This window comes from Fundulus heteroclitus, chromosome 18, assembly GCF_011125445.2.
Source record: "Fundulus heteroclitus isolate FHET01 chromosome 18, MU-UCD_Fhet_4.1, whole genome shotgun sequence".
Classification (NCBI taxonomy): Eukaryota; Metazoa; Chordata; class Actinopteri; order Cyprinodontiformes; family Fundulidae; genus Fundulus; species Fundulus heteroclitus.
Genome location: NC_046378.1, coordinates 29976166 through 29997306, shown reverse-complemented (window position 1 = coordinate 29997306; position 21141 = coordinate 29976166). Strand labels below are relative to the sequence as shown.

The 21141-nt window shown below is 39.7% G+C and overlaps 1 protein-coding gene across 10 annotated transcripts in view; it reads right to left on the bottom strand.

Annotated features, from left to right (window-relative positions):
- Window positions 1-21141, bottom strand: part of robo1 (roundabout, axon guidance receptor, homolog 1 (Drosophila)) — a 494194-nt gene that overhangs the window by 178233 nt on the left and 294820 nt on the right. Inside the window, exon 1 of one of the 10 annotated variants that reach the window (XM_036150002.1) lies at window positions 16244-17085. The exons of the other annotated variants lie outside the window; for them this stretch is intronic. Within the exon in view, the coding sequence (XP_036005895.1) occupies window positions 16244-16304 (61 nt within the window). The 5' untranslated portion in view covers window positions 16305-17085. Of the gene's footprint in view, window positions 1-16243; window positions 17086-21141 lie in introns of those variants that run through there. 10 annotated transcript variants of the gene reach the window in all.

The window sequence follows — 21141 nt, the reverse complement described above, 5'->3', positions numbered from 1 at the left end:
AATTCATTACATTCTGCTGTGAAAAGTACATCCAAGTGTCTGCCACAGGCTCATGTTACATGTTTGTGTGTAAAGAAGGATAAACTGTAATCACACGGTAATTATCTCAATCTATACCTATGACTAGTTTACTATTAGTAGCACTGCAAAGTGTTTTTGTATTGTTAAGACTAAGAAAATCTTCAAGCTTGAATGAAAAAAAAATATAACAAAAAAAACAAGATGGGCATCCAGCTGCCTCCCTATACAACAAAGCAGGGTTTAGAACTTAAGGAATAGACTGTTTGCCTTAGAGCCACTAACAGCCATAAAAACAATATACATAAACAGGTAAATACCCATTACATTTGGTATTTATAAAGAATATACTGCTATCTTTAGCAGGTGAAACTAGGGGAAACCAAAAACCTTGCTGCCTTAGTAAAATAATTATCCAGTGTTGTTTTCCTGCAAATCTGGTAGTGTACAATATGTTTATCTAAAAAAAAGCCCAGCTGTCAAAGGTTTTTCAGGCATCTGAAGAAATTCTGTCATATGAGAGTCAAAAATTCAAAATACAGCAAGCATGTGCCATTGATACGGAACGACTTAAGGGCTCCTCAAACCTTGTAAAGTGACCCAATAATAACATGCTATGCAGTGCAGACACCGTCTGGGCTGATAAAAGATTCAGTCAACTTGGCATTTCAAATTTCCATAATGGCAGCCTGGACAACATTCTCATAATTCATGTAAGGACTAATGTGCTCTGAATAAGTGCTCAAAGCACAAAACTTTCACCAGGCAAAACGCCAACTTTGAGGCAATGGATGATGGAGAAGAACTTCCCTTCATACCAATGCACACAGACTATTCAAAACAGTGAAACATCAAATGTTGTGCACAGGACTCCATGTTGCGACAAAATATGCTTCAACCATTCACACTATCAAGACACGTCACGTCACAAACAGGTCACCCATGTTATAATTTAACTCGCTGCACCTTTGATTTTCCTTTAAAAGCGCAGTAAACACAAACTGGGAAAGAACCGCTCGATACACGTGATATAAAACATCTTTACTTATCAACATCCTGCTCTAGTTTTCAGGGTTGATAAACAAGACCGAATAGACTCCTGACATCAGTCTGAACTGCTTTATAACAGCTGCTGTCTTTGATCATGCTACTGCTCATTCGTCATCTGTAATAAAGAGACAACGGTTCTGCTGATGGTAGCATAAGGGACTCTCCTTTTGCTTAGGGCCATAGGTTAATAACACTTGGTAAGCTCTGAGACTCATCAGTATGTGAATCAGTCAAGATCTTTAGGCCCGGAGCTGTAGCACGAGTTCCTGGCCCTTTCAGCTGGGAAACACATCCCAGGCACCCCCCCTGGTGAAACAGGCATAGGTGGGAACCGACACTGCAGCACAGGGCTCCTGTGATTAGCTTCCAATCGGAATCTAGATAATGGAAGCAGTATCTGCTGTTCTGCTGCAGGCCTTTCCTAAACACACACACACACACACACACACACACACACACACACACACACACACACGAGGCTAGCATGGTCGCACGCATTGTAAAAGGGCCAGTTATGCTGATGAACACCTGGGAACAGGGACATTCTTGTTTTCCTAGTCCTTGTAAATCTTTCATTTAAATCTTAGAAATACAGAAATTGGTCTACTCCATTCAGCCATATAACATATACAGGTCTTCACAAAACTATTCACGCACCTTGAGCTTTTTTTTTTACTTACTGCAGCACTTTGAATCTTCTCATTACCGAAAAGTGCTTTATAGATAAACCTGCCTTGCGTTGTTGCATTACAATCATAAACTTCAGTGTGTTTTATCAGGATTTTATGCAATAGACGAAAACCAACCCACAGAAACACCTAATTTATACAATATTTTAAAAAATCGTTTTCCACAGGAAAAAGAAAAGCATATCATTCATGATATTGTAACCACAATGCTTCACAGTGGAGACGATGTATTCATCTGATCAGATGAAACCAAAGTTTAGCTGGATTTCCTCTGGCTCTCTTCAAACAATATATTTATTCATGCTTCTATTCCATAGAGGTCAGATTGGTGGAGTGAATGACTAATGACTAATAATTGTTTTTGCCCACCTAGTCTCCTGACTGAGTATCTCTGCAATTCTTCCGACTGGATGCACTGGGTTTTATGAAGAGGTACCAGAGTAAAGTAAACTGCACACCACGCTTCACAATTATTCACTACTTTCTGTTGGTCTATCACATAAAGAACCAAAAATGAATAGAAATTTCTGTCTGTAACATGACAAAGTGCGGAAATGTTTATGAGATATAAAACCTGTTGAAATGCATTATAAAAAAATCAACCCAGCATATTTTTATACACAGAAATTACACAAAGGACAACAGCAAAATAGCAAACGTAAATATATATAAGCAAGAAGTCAAACATATTATACCAAGTTTTGTGTGGATGAGCTGCAGCTCGTCCTGACACCAATCTGCTGCAGTAAGTGTCGTTGGAAACAAACACAAGCTGTCAAAGCCTGCAGCGGGTCATGAGGCCAGAAATGATTCCTGCAGGATAAATCCAATTCCTTCTCTGTATCATATCAGCTCTCTGGGACGAGGAGGGAATCTGTGGTGGGAGCTTGTTAGGAAGCTGCCTGTCAAAATGGCTCCGGAGACCCGGCAGATGGGCTGAATGGAGCATGGTGGATGCAAGCGAAGAGTCGGTCTGTCTCAGTGTGCGTGTGTCAGTCTGTCGGTTATTTATCAATCTTTTCCCAATGTGTGGGTTGTGTACGACTTTCACGGACTCCTCAGGCTGACCCTGCGTATTCCCAGTGTCAGCCGGGGTAGAAAACCTTGCCTAGACTCCACGTGAACACATGTCAAAGATGTCACTCTATTAGTGGAGCAGAAACTGTAGGACAAGGGGCCGTAATTAATATAGAGCCCGGATGACAGGCTGGGACCTTCTTGCTTCAGCACACAGAATTGCTGAGACTTTGTGTACAGAGTGAGGATTACAGAAATTAAACACAAGGGAGTAAGAGTCAGCAATTACCTGTTTTTTTGTTTTCCAGTTTTTCTGCTTTTCAATGAGGTTTGACCAGTGCGAAGTGAGAAATAAATGAATGTTTAAAAAGAAAAAAAACACCAGGAGTCCACAAACATGCATTTTATTCCCTCAAATTTTTTATTTTTTTTTCTACAGGAGTTTTGAAAGTGTAATGGTATTATATTATTTAGTATTTTAAAGCCAATTGAAATCAATGTGACTGTATATAAACTGCATGATAATGCCAACTGTAATTTCAAAACTCATATTTCTGCAGTTTATAACTTGAAAAATACAGTTCCTTGGAAAAGCCTTTCTACCTCTTCAACTTGCCCATATTTTGCCCATTTACAACAACAAACTCAATGTATTATGTCAGGATTTTAGATAATGGTGATGAAGAGTGTGGCATACATTTCCATCTAGCACCCCTTAATCTGATACCTCTAATAAAGCCTCAAAATAAAATGAAGACAGACTAATTGACTTCAGGAGTTATATAATTGGTGTCCATTTGTGTAAATGTATCTTAGTATAAATACAACTGGATTATGAATCAAGGTAAAAGCTTTGAACATCTCAGAGAGCACAATCTCTCGTCTAAAAATGGGAAGAAAAGGGCCCAATTGAAGGTATTTCATTACATGGCCATCTACCTGAACTGACACACTGGGAGAGAAGAGCAATAATCAGAGAGACAGGTAAGAGGCCCTTTTGCAAAGCATCAGTGTTCCACAGCTCAGGTCAGATATTCTATTAAATGGATGACTGTTGGTTGTGCAGTCCACAAATTTGCCGTTTGATTAAAAAGAGGAGAAAGAAGAAATCCCTTATTGAAAAAACGCCATCAAAGGTCCCATTTAAAACAAGCCAGGTAGGGGACACAACAAACATGTAGATGATGATGCTCTGGGAAAGTAAGACCAAAATTGAACATTGTGGATTCAATTATATTTTATTTATATAGCGGCAATTAATCACACATGTCATCTCAAGGTATTTTATTAAGTCAAATTCAGTCATATTATACAGATTGGTCAAAAAGTTTTATATCTAAGGAAACCCAGTAGATTGCATCAAGTCTTGACAAGCAGCATTCACTCCACCTGAAAGAGTGTGAAGCCACAGGGAGAGTCGTCTGCATTATCCATGGCTTTGCAGCAATCCCTCATTCTGAGCAAGCATGAAGTGACAGTGGAGAGGAAAACCCTCTTTTAACAGGAAGGAGAAACCTCCAGCAGAACCAGGCTCAGTGTGAACGGTCATATGCCTCGACCAACTGGGGATTACGCTGTGTGGCAAGGAAAACTTTATAGACCTTATAGCAGGCAAACTTTCCTAAATGCAGTGAGAGCTAGAACTAAATGGCTCAGATCAAAGCATATTCATGTAATATCATTGCCTTGACAAAACCCATACATACTGCCCATTGACTCAAGAGTGCCGAGTACAACTGTACTTCAACCTATATAGACTTTGATCTGTAAAACAATTACAATGCCCAGTTTTATTGTCCTAAAATTTAAAAACAAAAAACAAAAACTTAAGTTTGTAATTGTAACATGACGTAAGCCTGAAATATTCAAGACACCTTAGAATTTAGTAAGAGAGTGTAATACAACAAGATGTTTTATTCTTTGCAGAGGACACATTTCTTCACAGGCTGTCTGTGACAGACCATGAGAGGCTGTGGTGGATGGGATGGAGCAGTGGGGAGGCTGGGCAGGAGTCGGAGCTGGCCGCGCAGCGAGAAGGAAGAGAGACCAGCAGCACACTTGGCTGGCACAGCCCAACCACACAGAGTGCGACATTTAGGCTTCCTGCCAAGAGAAAGTACAGCTCTGAAAGGGTGCCAAAGCGGATTGGGGTAGGCATGGCCAAAAAAACACCTAATGCTTTTGAAATGTTATTTATTTGATTGCTCGCACGATATGGGTCTACAGTTGGAGCAGCTTTATATTACAGAGTCTAGTAGCAGAGCTGATGACCTTAAATGCTTATGTAGGCTGTTCTAAATGCCCTGCCAAACACATAATGAAGAAAACCTCAGACAGCTGGGTGTTGGCAATGAGTTTTATGTACAGCATGCAGTCAGAGGTACAGAAAGTCTGGGAGTTCCAGCCTGGCATATATTCTTCTTGTGCCCTTTAGGTTACAAGAGGTGAGCAAGGATCACATAACATCGCAACGCCAACGTTTGCAAGCTTGGGGAAGTGATTGTATGCAAGAGTGGCTCACAAGTCGTAAATGTGGAGGTATTATTAAAGTGAATCTGGGGTTAAGACTCATTGGAGCCATGTGGCAAAATGGCTCCAGCATGTGCCTGCTGAAAAGGGCACGGCCCAATTCCACCCAGATGGAACATAAATTGACCCAAACTATTCAAAACTCGGCTTGGAAAGAGAAAAGCGGGATGCACGGCTTGCCATGAGATGCACAGTAAATATTTGGTCACAAATTAATGGATGAGCAACGTCTGCCAAGAAGTCTTTTTGTAGACATCCACAGGGAGAGAGAGCCTGTGCCCAGTCTGGCATTAAAAAGAAATTTCCTTCTTCAGACAACTGCTCACTGGCCTGCCTCCTTTCCAGCAGGCACTCACCAAATCCTGTCATCAAACACATACCAACTGTCCAGGTACACAATGTTTCTGAAAAATCCTTTAAATATATTGTTCTACCATGGTGTAAAGTGCTTTGTCATGGGGTGAGTGGCTTATTTTCCATAAGCTTGCTGTCAGCACTACACAGCAGAAACACCTTTAGGTGTCTAAGTGTTTTTTTGGTGTGTTATTTTTATTGTTTTTCGAGGGGATATTTGAGTAGGAGACAGCGATGAAGGGGAGGTTGGTATATTGTGATGAATGCGAGAGAGGAAATATTCCGATCTCCAACGGCTTTTCAAAATGTTTTGCTAGTGGAAATAACCTCAACTGTTCTTTCCAGGGATAATACATTCCGCTGGTTTTACCTAACATCTCCGATAGAAACTGAAAAACTAAGAAGTGGCCAAAAGATTTATAATTTCCGTGCCGAGCGTATGGGTTACAGTAAATCATTCAGATTCCACTGGTACCTCTTTGAAAATAGGAAATGGGAAAAAAAAACTACTTGGCAGAAAGAAAGGGCATTCAGCACATTGTAAAAGTGTACATATCCTTAAGTTTTTCACATTGTGTGATATTACAACTATTCATTAAAGTACAGCAACACAGTGGAGCATAAGGTTTTCTTCCAGTCTTGTTTCATCTATAGCTCAACTTTCTTTCCATCAAGTCTGAGTAGCTTTGCTATTCCTGCTAAAGAACGCCTTTCCCACAGCATGATGCTGCCATATCTTGGTATTTCTAAAATGTTTCCAGAAGCACATTTTGTTACATTACAGCCTCAAACTCTACATGGTAAACTCACACAGCACAGTGCAGGGTTGAGTATTGGGAGGAAAACGATAAAAGGTTCCTGTGGACATTTACTAATTAAATGATTCACTCAGATACCCTTAAATAAATTCCAATGCATATAATTTAGTAGTATTTTAGAATTAGTAAATAGAGTCCGCCTGTGTATAATTTATGCAGCTTTTTCATGAAAACATAATTGGTTTCAGCATCATGAAGGACGAAGAAAACACCAGCCGGGTCGGGGATAAAGTTGCAGAGAAGTTTAAAACAGGATTAGGTTGTGAAGCAACAGCAAAAAGTTGTGTTTCCAGTTTGCCACAACACTTGGACATAAGGACAAAGGTGCTCTGGTTTGATGCAACAGGAAATCAACCTTTTGTTCCACAAACAAAAAGCAATTTTTGGCAGAGAATTGACACTCAACGAAACATTGTGCTGGGAGGTTGCGGGTATGTTTGCCTTCAGAGTTGGTATGAAGACAGATGGAGCTAAACACAGGGCATCATTAGAAAAAAAACTGTTAGATGTTGAAAAGGAATTAATTCTGAGACACAAGTTCCCCTTCAGGATAACAACCCTATAAGCCCCATTTCCACCGATCCTACTCGATTTGCCCCACCATATTCATAAAATATTTAAAAGACATATATTCTCCTTTCACTTCACAATTATGCTCCACCTTGGTGTTGGTCTGTCACATAAATTCCCAATAATAATAGAAATAAAACAATTTGAGGTTGCAATGGGACAAAAGTGAAAAAGTTCAGGGAGATTAAATCTGTTAAGGTACTGCACAGAGTAATTTATACATTTAGACACATCAAGGATAGTTCACTACACCACAGGAAAGAGCCCAAGACAACATAAAAACGGGCTGTCAAGGCTGAATGCAGAATTATGAAGACAGGAAATAGGGCAAAAATGATTACCCAATGCTTTAAGACATTTTGCAACAATGCATTCTGAACTAACAAAGGGGAAATTACCAAAGAGAAGTGAGATTTCAGGGGGAAAAGGGGATTGGTGTTATGAACAAAAGTGAAATATTAATTGAAGTATGAAGCTTGTGATTAGGACGTACTGACAGATGCTACAAAATGCAAAAGCAATCTTGTCGTTAGACCTCGGGGAACTTGTCTTTCAGGCGGTGACTGGAATCGTTATTCAATTAGAGCTTCCACTGTGTGGCAATGGAGAACAGAGGATGGAGGGAGAGGGAGAGTGCTGAAGGGGAGGGGGGGGGGGGGGGCTGTACAGCTGAGTGAAACTGTACAATTGACAGGAAGAGTAGATAACTGCCCAATCAAAGCAAATGAGTTTAAAGGCTTTTTTTTTTAAATGTGAAATTATTCCTTTTCGTTATTAAAGGGCAACGTTGCCTTGCTCTTTAAATACTGGAGAACTTATCTGTGATAAATAACATGACAAACATTCAGCATTTATGTGTTCATTTCAGTTGTGAGACCAGATTTAACATGTCAGCGGTTTGCAGAGAGTATGTAAACCTGATTATAGAGAAGGATTAAAGTTAATCTCCAAAGTCTGAGCAGCTGTGTATTTCTGTGTTGAAAAAAAAAGAAGCAAAGAAAAATCACCCAGTTATGAGACACCTCCCTCCTCTCCATGGTTACAGTTGAATGGTGGGACTGGCTCCGAACGCGCTCGTATAACGGTGAAACTCAAGGTCACCTTCTCATTAATTATGTTTTTCAGTGCTTCTCCTTAAATAGAAGCAGACCCCTCCTACTTTTATCACTTTTTTGTGTGACAACCCCCCCCCCCCCCAACACACATACACCTACCCCCAGAACTGCTAGACTGAGCTCTGGATGAGAGCAGCTTTTAGACGACAATTTCAAAAACACAAAAACTATGCTGCATTTATTTATGTAAAAAAAAAAAAAAAAAAGAAGGATTTTATTGGACCAGAGAGCTTTCCCAATTTATATAACTTGAACTACAACAGCACAGCTAGGAGACTGGAAGAAACCAGATACATTAATCAACTAATTAGCAGTCTATTTTAATTGCTAATTCAATTTATTCCTCTAACGGCATCTCACCCCCTGTCACTTATAAGAAAACGGGGGTTTAGCATTTCAAAAGTGTATCCAGGACTTTAAATGAGAGGGTAAAAAAGCAATCAGAAAGGGAGGGGAGCTGCATGAGCTCAAGGAGGGTGAAAAAAAAGATACGGTGAAAGGATTCCCCACTGTGCAGCATTGTGATGGGTGCATAATGCTGTGGGATTGATTTTCTTGAGCAGGGAAAATCTACCAACATACAGTCGTAGCTTCAATGGTTTCAATGAGACTCATGTATTAGAATGACCCAGTTGAGGGCAAGGTGAATTATGGATAGCACCTTGGTGATTCAGGTAAATGGTTCTACCTGAAACTGTTTGCAAATCTGAAACTGTTTGCAAATCCATGAAGGAGTGCAAAGTTAAATTATTATTATTTTTTTTTGTATTTATATGAAAATATAAATAACATTGGTCACAGCATTTAGCATAGCTTTAACATAGCTTTGTACTTCTATGTTGATCATAAAGTCAGCTTTGGACCTGCTCCTGCGAAGGCTTTCGGGTTGTCTCCAACAAGCCTTTGACAAAGTGTAAGAGCAGCACTGTCACCTACAATGAAGACAAAACAAGAAGTCTGTTTTTCTACACTTCATAGAAAGCAAGCTTGGCATTTTCTGAAAACCTGGGAGCAAATACAGTTTAGCAAATAGTGATTGTGTCTACTTTTAAATATTTAGACATTTTAATAGAAAACACATCTATCCAAGAACACATTATTTCACGGAAAAGATGAACCAATCATTTGGGTTTTATTATTGAAATAAGTAAGGCTTTTTTTTCATTTCAAATTAAAAGACTGTACCCTCCTTTCTCTCACACTGCTCCACACCAATGTAAAACAGTCATGCCTTCAACCTTGTCACATTAGTTACTGGTCTGCGTTGAAATGCAGAGCCTTCCTGGGTAACTTTCCTTCAGACTGGTCATTTCTTTTGGTATGAAAAGATCACAGCCATCAAACAGTGGACATTTCAGAACCAGTGGATCCAAGACTAACAACTTAACTTAGAAAGAAAACCATTCATGTTTTTTTTTTTTTTTTCGAACCTGAAGCCCGAAGAAATCTTCAATCTTACTCGCTATCCTTGAATACATTTAAAGTTGTGATAAAAGAAAACTCTGGACTGCAGCTTAACTGTGTGCAGGTGTTTCTTCCATCCAGTCAGTCTGCCCTAGCTACAAACATAGCTAGCTTATTCTGCCTTTTTTCAACTCCTGAATTGTCATGTCATGTGTTTTATTAAATTGCACTGTCCCCTTTTAAATAAATAAATCAAATATTAACATAAGTGTTCTTTTTAATCTTATGGAGATGGAGCTATTTTGCAAAGAGCAATGGGCAAGAAATAACACTCTCTGGATGGAGTTGGTAGGTATATACTTTAGTAAACCAGCAGTTGTAACTGAAGTGAAAGGTATTGACTCAGACTGCAAGACTGCATGGTTTATTTTGCTCTGGATTAAAGCAGCTTTAGATTTCAAAAACACAAACGGCACTGCATTCATGTAGAAAAGAAACAAATGTGGGCTAAAGTTTGATTGGACCAGAGAGTTTTTTTTTTTTAAACTTCATGGAATGAGCTGAGACAGGCAGCTTGGAGTGAGAGGAACCTAATGAAGTAATCGACTAATTAGCATTCTCTCTTTTAATTGTTAATTTAATTTATTCCTCAGATCTTTTTAATAGCATTTTCCGCTTTCAGTTACTGGGAGGGGGATAGAGTTTAGCATTTAAAAAGTGGATTCAGGGCTTTAAATGACAGGGTAATAGAACGGTCAGCGAGGCAGGGAGAAGGCCTGAGCTCGAGGAGAGAAAATTAAAAGAAGGATACAGGGAAAGGCTGTCCTGAACGCCATACCTCAGTCTTCCCCAGTGGAGAAAATGAAAGGGAGGGAGGCCCAGGCCTTTTTGAAATGCACAAGGCAAGAGCAAGCACCCACTGGTCGCACAATTCCTTCACCACACACCTAAAAGAAAGCCCTCCGGGAGTTTTGTGAGCGTGCAAAATGTAGATACATGGAGTGTCGGCCGAATGACAACGCAACGCCACATCACACCGAAGCTCTTCAGCACCTTTTATTTACCCAGCACCACCTCACCTCTGCCCAGATGTCCACCTTCATAAAGAAGAAGGGGAAAAACCACAACACCAGCACTCCTGCCTCACACCGTTTTTTTCCACCGCTATCAAACTAATCAGCACATTCAGTGTCACAAGGGACCACTGAGAATATGCAATGCGAGCACTGGAGCCAGATCAAACGTATTCCCAGAGCTGGTGTATCACGGTATGTTTGACTCTTCTGTCCTCTTCTCCGTCCTCCCTCCATCCCCCTCCCACACCCCAGGGTAGGCCTTTGTGCAGCCGGCACTCCTCCCCTCACTGCTCCTCGCGCACGCACACACACACACACACACACACACACACACACACATACACACACACAACACACACATTCTCCTCCCCTCCTCCATCCCTTTCCTCCCAGAGCCCTGTTAAGGTAACACAATGCAACTACCCCATCCCCACCGGCTTTAAGAAAGACTTCACACTGACCAGTCACAAAAAAGGCAAGTCTTAAAAATTGGGCCAAAAAAGAAAAAAAAAAAAGAGAGAGAGAGAGAGGGGGGATGGGTAGGAGGCTTCTTTAAGCTATTTTTTGCCCCCATACACAGACAAACCCCCACATCAGTCTTCTCGTCTTGCTCAATTCTTCATCCCTGTTGCCAACTGCAAAATTAAAATTTGACTGACACCAGTCCAAGCTAGCACGGATACATGTTTTACAAATAAAATGGTTTCTTGTTTTTTTTTTTTTCTTAAGCAAGAATTTTTCGGAACCGTAAACATAGCTGCAGGCATCCAAATCATGCCAATTTTTTGTTCTGGGACAGAAACCAGACAGCACCTTTCATCCTGTGAGGGGACAACCATTCATCACTTCAACACCAAGTGGCAACAGGGAGTGTTTGTCCTCCACGTCGACTGTCAGGGCAAGATGCATTAACTATACTGGCCCACAAGGCCAGCAACATTCTGGATCTGCCTGCTGGCTTCAGTCACAAGCTCAGAGGGAAAACGTTTAATAAAGATACAGTCCAAGTCTATCTGGTGACACGGCGCCCTGCAGAAAAATTAACACCCTATGAACAGTGTGCCATATTATCAACAAACTTCCACATTTCATGTGATTGGCCATTGCAAAGCAGTGCACTAACTGAAGTGTAGGGAGTTTCAAAGGTTTTAAAGAACATTTACAAGACAAATATGTGTTTTTTTTTATGATACCACAACTGAACTATTTGATCCATAAGCAAAATGTTATATGTGGCAGAATATTAATACTGTACATCACCCTGAACAAGGATGAAATACAGTGATGGCAGCATCATGCTGTGGGATTGCTTTTCTTTTAGCTGCGATCGGGAAGCTGGGAAGAGTTTGTGGGAAGAGGGATGATGCTAAATCCAAGCCAACCCAGCCACAAAAAAAAACAAAGAAAAAAAAAAAACTGTTTGATGCTCCAAAAGACTTAAGCAAAACAACCACTTAAAAAAAACTACAATGGAAGCACACAGGTGTTAGGATGGTCTAGTCAAAGACCAGAACTGATTCCAACTGCCTCAAGTGGGCTAAATGCAGACACTCCACAGTTTTCAGGTTTGTATTACTGAAAAAATCGGAATGCTTAAAAGACTGTCCCCAACATGAAACCTAGTTGTGTTAGAGGCAGCATTGTGGTGCTTTTTTTCAACAAGGACAAAGAAAGCTGCTCAGAGTTGAAGGAAAGATGGAAGAGGCCTATGGTAATTAAAAAAAAAAAGAAATTGCATACTAGATGTAGAAGATTTGCACATATAATGGCATCAAAAGGTGTTTTTTTACAAAGTACTGACTCAAGGAGGATGTAAACTAATGTGCTAAAATAATTTCAAACTATACTTTATCTTCCCCATCACAATTATAAAGCATGTGTTCGTAATGATGTAAAATCCCAATAAAATATATTGAATATGTGCATGAGTGACAAAAAATACCAAATCATCGTATCATCCTCTAACAATTTAACAAATATCCCTTAACTCCCATCATCTGAACTGAATAGCGGGGAGATCTGCTTCTCCTTGCATATGTGCATATCAATGGAAGCTGCAGCCACGGTAAATTACAAACTATTGACGTCAGCGGGATCTCTAAATTAATCCAATTAGGCGGCACTTTTAGGTCATTAAGAGAAGAGCAGTTGGAGGAAAGCAGATCATTAAGTATTGCCGCCTAATTTATCCACCCTGAAACAAACTGCCTTGAAATGTTTATCTTGTCAGTCATTAAGAACTTAGCTGCAGTTCCCATGAACGGGGAAAAAAAAAAGGGGGACACTGATTACCCCTCCTGCATTCCTCCATGCGGTTTCACTAAGCCAAAGTCCGCCTAATCCCGGATCTTAGAGTGTAAAACCTTGTTTCATTTGGATTAGGGTCCGATTAATGTGCATTAGTGGAAGTTATGGCGCTATAGCTGTCACATTACACAGGTGGGAGAAGGAAGGAGGATACACAGCACAATCGAGACTTGTGCTCATTATGGTTCTACGTTTCAGAGAACGCCAAATTTGCTCTGACGGCGTCAGGGCTGAAGAACAAACGCCAAAAATCCCCATAATTCGGAGCCATAGCAAAGCTGAAGCAAGGGAGCTGATGTTAGGAGTTTGTTATTAGGCGATATGTGAGCGGTCGAGACAGAGATGGGTCTCACCTGTGGGCTCTGGTCATTAATTGGCTGCGGAGCCAGTTGTGTCTTGTCATGTCACTATGATGTAAGAGGTTGACGAGCCCTGCAATTTATCAGCACTTACGAGTCAATTTGTCATGACCTGCACGTCTTTGTGATGCCGCGGCTGTGGCTGATTACCAGGGGCACCGCTCCCATTGCCCATGCTTTTATTAGCTTGAGCACAAACACACCCTTGTATGCTTTGTCGTGCTGCTTATATGCAGCCAAACTGTAAAGGGTAGTTCCTATAGTTGCCCCAAAATGTTAACTTCCATATTCACATCTATAGATCATCTTAACAAGTATTATCTCTTGAGAATAATCCAGGTTATCTTGCCGACTGTAGCCACCTCATACCTGAATGGTATCTGTGTGGGGAGTGTGAGGCCTGATGAGCACTTAGAGTGGAGATAACAGGCATTTAGTGTATAGGAGGAGGACAGATCCAAGATAACAGGGTGAGACCTGACAGATGAAGGTATCAATTTACAACCGCTGGACGGAGAAAGAGCAACGAGCAAGTCATTACAAGTCTGAAAGCGCAAAGGCCATCTTATTTTATTCCATTTCTCACCGATTAAAATGGTCTATGTGTACGTTACTGCGACCTTGAAAGCAGGGTGAGAAACTGTATTCAAAGTTTACTCAAAATCAAATCCTTTAATTAAAGTTAAGCTTCAAACTAAGGAGAAAGCAATAATTTCATCAACATTTTCTCTTTACAATCACCCTGATGCTTTTTTCTAATTACAGACCAGATTTTAGTAGAGATGCATGGAATAATCAGTTGCTAAGCAAAATTGACCAATTTTATGCTTGGCCAGCTCCAGTGAGAAATGGCCAAAAAAAAAAAAAAAACTAGATTTTATGAAATAACTGAATGCAATACCCTAACAATATCCTTCGGTCTGGAAGCTGTTAAGCCAGGAAGAAAATTCACTTTGCTGTTTTTAGAATCAGTTGCATATTCAAAAGAAAAGTCAGAGGAAGCACAGAAAGTGTACAAAGTGTTGAAATTAAATAGTATTTTCTATGAAAGTATGACAACTGTTGATTTCAGATGCTACAATTCAACAGTTGGTGAGATTTTTCGTGGAACCACAATCAAGTTCTAAGTAATGACCTTTGACCCTGTTTCCTGTTTAGACTTTACACCGTTTCAGAGATTAAACGCTTCCTTCAACACAGCTTCTCTGCCTTTGTACAGGAAGCAGATTTTCCACTCCCAGAAACAGCGCAAATAAAATGTAAAGGTGCATCAATCTATCATCCTGAGACTGGAATCTGCCCTGTTCACCACAAACAGCTCTAATCAGTGCTCTGCAGATCAATTGTGAAAGACAAATGTAATATGTCCCATGTACTTTGATGCTCTTTTTGAAAATTAATGAAAAAATAAATACATAAAAAGCTATGTGTACATACTTTAATGAAAAATGGTGATAAATGTGGATAAACTTGTAATTCCATCATATTCTGTTGAATTCAAAAGTTCTATCTGTGTCAAAGATCTGGCAGCAAGTTTTCCCTTTTTTCACATGTTAAAGTCTTTGAGAAAAACACTGGAATTGATCAAAACTAGGAATGTCAGGTCAGACAAACCAAGCCTGATCGGTGCATCCCTATGGTGGGGATGCTAAAGTTGGTTCTCCACAGACTCTGTTAGGATGTCGAATACAAGTAAGCAAATATTTAAAGTGCTCAACAACTTCAGTATAGAGTGACAGAACAGCCTTTCGGGTTTAAGCCTGAAAATAATTAAACTGACTATTACTCAGATAATTATAGGTTGGCCAAAGTACTGCAGCAGAAACAAAGCACCTGGACCCCAGGGTTTAGAGCAATAAGCTGGTAAAGATGGTAGTATTGAGATATAAGCCATTTTAACATGTTATATTAGGTTTATTTTTAATGGCTGAATAATCTTTTGATTTAGCTACTTTTTTTCACAACACATTTTGCTGATAAACCACAGTTCCCTCCATGTTTGAGATGCTCTCCACCTTGTGTACTGGAATGGGATGGTTCACTTCTCAACTCTAACGCAACTGACCTGGAAAACCCCAGCTTAGCACTGTCTGGAGACTCCAAAAAGATATCCATGTGATTGTTGGGGGGGGATGGGGGGGGTGAGAAAACAGTAGAAGCAACAGCAGGGTAATAAAAGACAGCTGGCAGCTTAGCTGAGGGAGATCAACCAAATATTGGATCAAAGAAAATTATCTTACATAAAACAGCCCTATAAAAACTAAAACCTGCCAATAGAAATTATGCACCTTCTTCCGGCTTTCTTTAAAAAAAAAAAATTATGCACTCAGCAATAATCGTCAACCAGAGGAAGAATCAAGACATACATGGAAACACGGTTCCCAGAGGGGCTTATGCTGTCTTTATGACCGATGATAGCTGCTCTCTTCACTGATCCCATATGGCCTCAGCACTTTATGTGTGACTTTTTGTGTGCTCAGCTTAAAGCTGGACGATCCTTTTTACCCACAATGCTCACCCTCTTATAGCCAAGACACAAATCTGCAGTTGTGTCCCTGGGAAACATATAGCAAACTTATCAGAAGTGAAAGATATGATAAAAAAAAAACATAATATTCATATGAGAAAAGTCACTCATTTCACTTTTTGCTCATATGTCTGTGTTACTTTTGTACTGTAACAAACTTTCACAGCCAGAGCAAAATGTTATTACAAATGCACCAATAAGGCTTTTGCTGGCAAGCAGCCTACTAATGTTATATTCCTTTTTTATATTCTGATTTTGATCAATTGTGCACATTTTATCCCCTGATTTCATTGAATGATTACACTTCCCTCCCATTTTTTTTCAAGGAGAAAGATAAAACAAAGAAATATTTTTGCTCTGGTGCTCTGAAGCCATACAATTGTACAGTCAAGGTTTAAATGATAACTTACCTGAGCACACATGGAGAAAAGCTGAGAGAAGTACAAATCCGATGGAAGTTGGAGACATCATTCAGCGTCTCTCCGATAAGAAATGCTCTGATGTAATCCAAATGATTTAATAAATCAAATGAGGCATCCACTCCTTCATGACATGCAGTCTCTGAATCCAAAAGCAGGACGAGGCTTTCTTTAGTTTTTCTTCTTCTATAGAAGTGTAAGAAGTCTGGAAAACAACGCAGAAGCACTTCTAAACAATCCGGTATTTCAGCGCATGTTCTGCTCCCGAAGTTCGGCCCAAGTGGGAACAAAATAGGAACTATGCAGGAGTTTCGGAGCAGAACTCTTATCCTTCATTTGGGTTCATCCCGTCGCTGATCAGCCAGGCGATCTCGCTGAAGTCATTCACCTCTCTTTAAGTGCAGAGACCTAACAAAACAAGCTTGTAAATCCGCAGCAGAAGTTTATAAATCCAAACCGAGTGAAGCGATCTGTAGTCCACAGTCACATTATGCGAGTCCAGCTTCGGATCTGTCACTTTGGGGATCGGAAACTTTCGCGTCCTCTCTCTCTCTCTTGCTCTCTGGGCTCGCTCTCATCCACCGGATCGGACGCGGGATCAGCGCAACTTTCCCATCACTCCCCCCACGTTTCGCCTCCGCTGCTGCTCCGCTGACGCGCGGGTCCTGGTGCGAACCTCAGCCGAGAGAGGAGGGGATACGGATTCACGCTCACAGCTTTTTCATTCAGAGAAAGCGGAGTGCTCCGTCAGTTGGTACCGCGTCTTTCTACCCCCTCAGCAGACCCGAGTCTGAGAGGAAAATTAACCTCTTCCCGTCTGGATCCCACTGAACACAGCGCTGGGACGCAGAGCGCACCAGAGCGCACCAACAGCTCCAACGTACTCCTCACGGAGAGTGCCATCAATAGGAAATGCTCATTAATCTGTTTAACATTTACTTTCTGTTTTACTTCCCTACGTAATTAAACTTTCCCCCCTTAAATATAAGAAATAAATAACATTTTAGACCTCGTGTGTTGCTATGTTGAACGCTATAGTTTTGTGGTTTTATGTTTCAGCAATGTTTGTCCAACGAGGTATACCATTCAAGTGGCATCACTGAAATGTTTCTGTTGTACCGTTTCAAAATGTTAAAGTTGATGAACTACCAAAGAAAGCGATCAGAGTTTTCTCAAGCCTTATGACAAGAGCTAGACAGCGCTGCCCCTCCCCGACCTGTTACTGTGCATTGCCTGTTAGTGGGCTGAGTGCTTCTACCCTTTTTCATTCTTACAAGAACTGCTGTCGCCATGTCAACTGTAAACTGGCTAACCGAGCAGATTGCCTGACTATATAGCGACTACCAGCTTAGCCCAGCTGTATCTTATACTGAGCAGAAGGTCAAAAAGGGACATTGTTACTTTTACCTTAAAGAACCTACTCTGCCAGGGTTTCTTCCATATTTTTGGTAATGTATCAAAATCAAAACCAAAAGAATCTGGATCGTATACGTTACTTAACAGATGTAAAAGTATTTGTTGCTTTTATGTGTTAAATAAAAGCAATGAGTTCATCTACAGTCATGTTTTAAATGTTTATGCAAATCTGTAGATTTTTTTTTGGTATCTTTAGTCAAGCTTGTATACCATAAGAGTCCCAAAGCTGACTTTAGATATTTGAAAGAAAGAAATAAAATAGCTAAACTGATTAATCTATTGTTCTTACAAATCCTGTTGGTTATTTTAAGCGTTTTGAATGTTAAAGACTTTTGGTTTATAACTTTGTTCAAATATCTTTATTTTATTTATTTTTATTTTTGCATTTTTGCATTTAAGCATAATCCAATTAAAGGAGCTCACTATTGTGGCTCATTATTGCCACATGGCCAAACTTTAATTATATAGTTGATGAAACAATATGGTCTGAAAACATCTACGGAAATCTGTTTAAATTATTTTTCTTAATGTGACATTTATTTAGAACTCCCTCAACAAATGTGCTCCTGACTTCAGTCTTATTTTAGACCAAGTAAAGTGAATTTCACTGAAATAAAGAAACAAAGCTTGTGAAAAAAGCTCTCTTTATCCAGAGTATATTTTATAAATGTATAGGATGTTCTAAAACAACGGGAATGGCTAAAAAGAAAAAAACAAAAAGTCATCCTGATGTTTTCAGCTGTAAACTGCCGCCTCTGCTCCACTAAGCATTTGTTTTCAAACAGCGCCCTCCAGTGGGAGCTGGTCAAACTAATTCAATCACTAATCTGCTTTTAGCTCCTAGAGATTTTTATTCATTCGTTCATTCATTGATTCATTTTTTTTTTCAAACACACATTGAAATCAAGCCAAAAATCACTGGAACTAATATTCAGCACAGGGAAACAGCCAAGCCACATTTTTAACCACAGCAGCAGTAACAGCATCATTCTCCGAGTGACTTGAGTTAACTCTTCCATTAAAACGGGATCAGAGTTCTCTAAGGCATCCAGTTCTGTCAGTTCCAGGTCTTCTTTTTTATTATATACTTTTTTACATTATTCCAAAAACGCAAGTGCTGCATATTTAACCACCTTTTTTTCTTACTCTGTTTCGACTCTTGGAACGGACTTTGTATAAATCCTTGCAGAATCAAAATCATACTGGGTGTGGCATTTGCACAAACAAACATTTAGAAAGAAGATAACAGACCAAGCAGGGGTGGGAAAAACATCCATTCCCCTTAAACATTTTGTTATTCTGTCATTCTTACAAGTACAAACACTTCTGTGTTTTATTGAGATTTTACCTGACAGACCAACACATGGTAGGGCACAATGACTAGGTTTAATAAAAGCAATCATTCAGTCTTAAAAGTGTGGTTTGAATTTGTCCCCATATTGCGAGGTAATAATTTGTAGAACTGCACTTTTAGCTTAGTTGACAGGGAAATATGTCTTGCAGCTTTGCAGACTTCCACTTTTGTATCCTCTTTATGTAAAACACCTCAAGCTTTACCACATGTGATGTCTTGCCAAAGACTTTTAATTGAAAATTAGATCTTGGGTTTGCCTGAGACATTACAACAATACGGTACATGTTGATCTTAATTGCTAAACTCTATATCTGGCTGCATGTTTTTGGGGTGTTTGTTACAGAGTGTGACACTCTGCTCCAGTCTCAAGTCTTTGCAGCTTCTAGTAGCTTTTCTTCAACATTTGTCTTGTATTTAGCTCCTTCCATCTTCCTGGCAACTCTGACCAGCTTTCCTATTCCTACTAAAGAAACGCCTCCCCAGAGAATAATGCTGCAAAACCATGTTGTTCACAGTAATGTGCAGGTTTTCATGCACATTACTTTTCAGGGATCGGACTAAAGCTAACTGAATAATCATGCAAGCCAACCTTTCAGGTTTTTATTCATCAAAAGTTTTTTAAATCATGTAGAATTTCCCTTCTGCTTCACATGTGTGTTCTATTTTGTGTTGCTCATACATAAAATGCAATGAAATTTGCTGTTGTAAAGTGAAAACTAAGTGGAAAAAAGCAAGCACTGAACAAAGTTGCCCTTTTAGCAGAACAGTGATCTGCATGATTTCCAGATTCAGCAGCAAAGCAAAATAGTAGATGTTCAATTTTTTTTTTTGATACTGAGTGGGTGTTTTTGTCTAAGAGCAAACCACTGGCAACCAAAAAGGCTGCACAAACCCAATGTATCCTTACATGAACGAGAAATAAAACTTATTTCTGCAAAAGGAACCTAATTAAAGCCTAAACTTTGAGACAAGTTATAAATGACAAATACAGATCGAATTAACGATACATTAGGATTGTGTATAATAAGCTCCACAATATTCTTCGAATGCATTGGGGAAATCATTTTGTTTTAGAGCATTTGCAGATGGCTTTGGTCAGTTTCATTTAGTGCATATATATATACATCTTAATCAGAGTAATATAGATGTACGCAGCTGCAAATATTTAATCAAGCGCCAAGGTATTTGCTATTATATTCAAAGTGTCCTCATCAATACCGAATAGAAAAAAGAATGATTGCTCTCACGTTAATAAAATGTTTAGCTTGCAAAGAGCTGAAGAAGAAGAATGCCGCGCGACTCACACATATCACGTCTTTTAACTCTGAGCATGGTTCCCCCCTTCATCCATGTATGTGCATTACATTACAGTTCAACATGCTCCATTCTCACTTGGTCTTCATGTGCATGATTTTCCTGAAAGCTTTTACAGCCCTGGATCTGCAAAGTGGCTCCTCAGCTCGATACCACCAAATGAATAGTTGCGCTTTCTCCAGCCTGCAGCTGAGAGTGGTAAAATTGAAGCAATTATCAGCAAAGTCCACTTTTCGACCCATCAACCTTGGATGGTGTGAGGAAGTGCAGCTCATTGCTAAATGAAAGCATTTTAAACGTGTGATGCAGCGTTTCATGGACTAAAGTGCACAAAACAAAACTCGCTTTTTTAATGTGTTTTTACTCGCATTAGCCGTGATAAATATAGGAAAAATACATCCAGGAACTAAGACAAAAACAGACAAAAGGATGAGTCCACTTGTTTGGCTTTGTTTTACAAGCATTTTCATGAGTCAGATTTATGTAGCTGTCAGACTACTATTCAGTCACATTTACCCAATTTTCCCCACAGATACAAAAGATCATTATGAATTTATAGAGAATTTGCACAGGCATTATCAATTTATGACCATTCTAGTGGTGCTACTGTAAATATAGTCTGTCAAAAGATTTAAAAGGGATGGATGGATGGATGGATGGATGGATGGATGGATGGATGGATGGATGGATGGATGGATGGATGGATGGATGGATGGTTGGATGGATGGTTGGATGGATATTAGGACTTTTAGATAACAGGGTTGGACAAAAGGCTAGGAAAAACAAATATTTGTCTATCAATTAT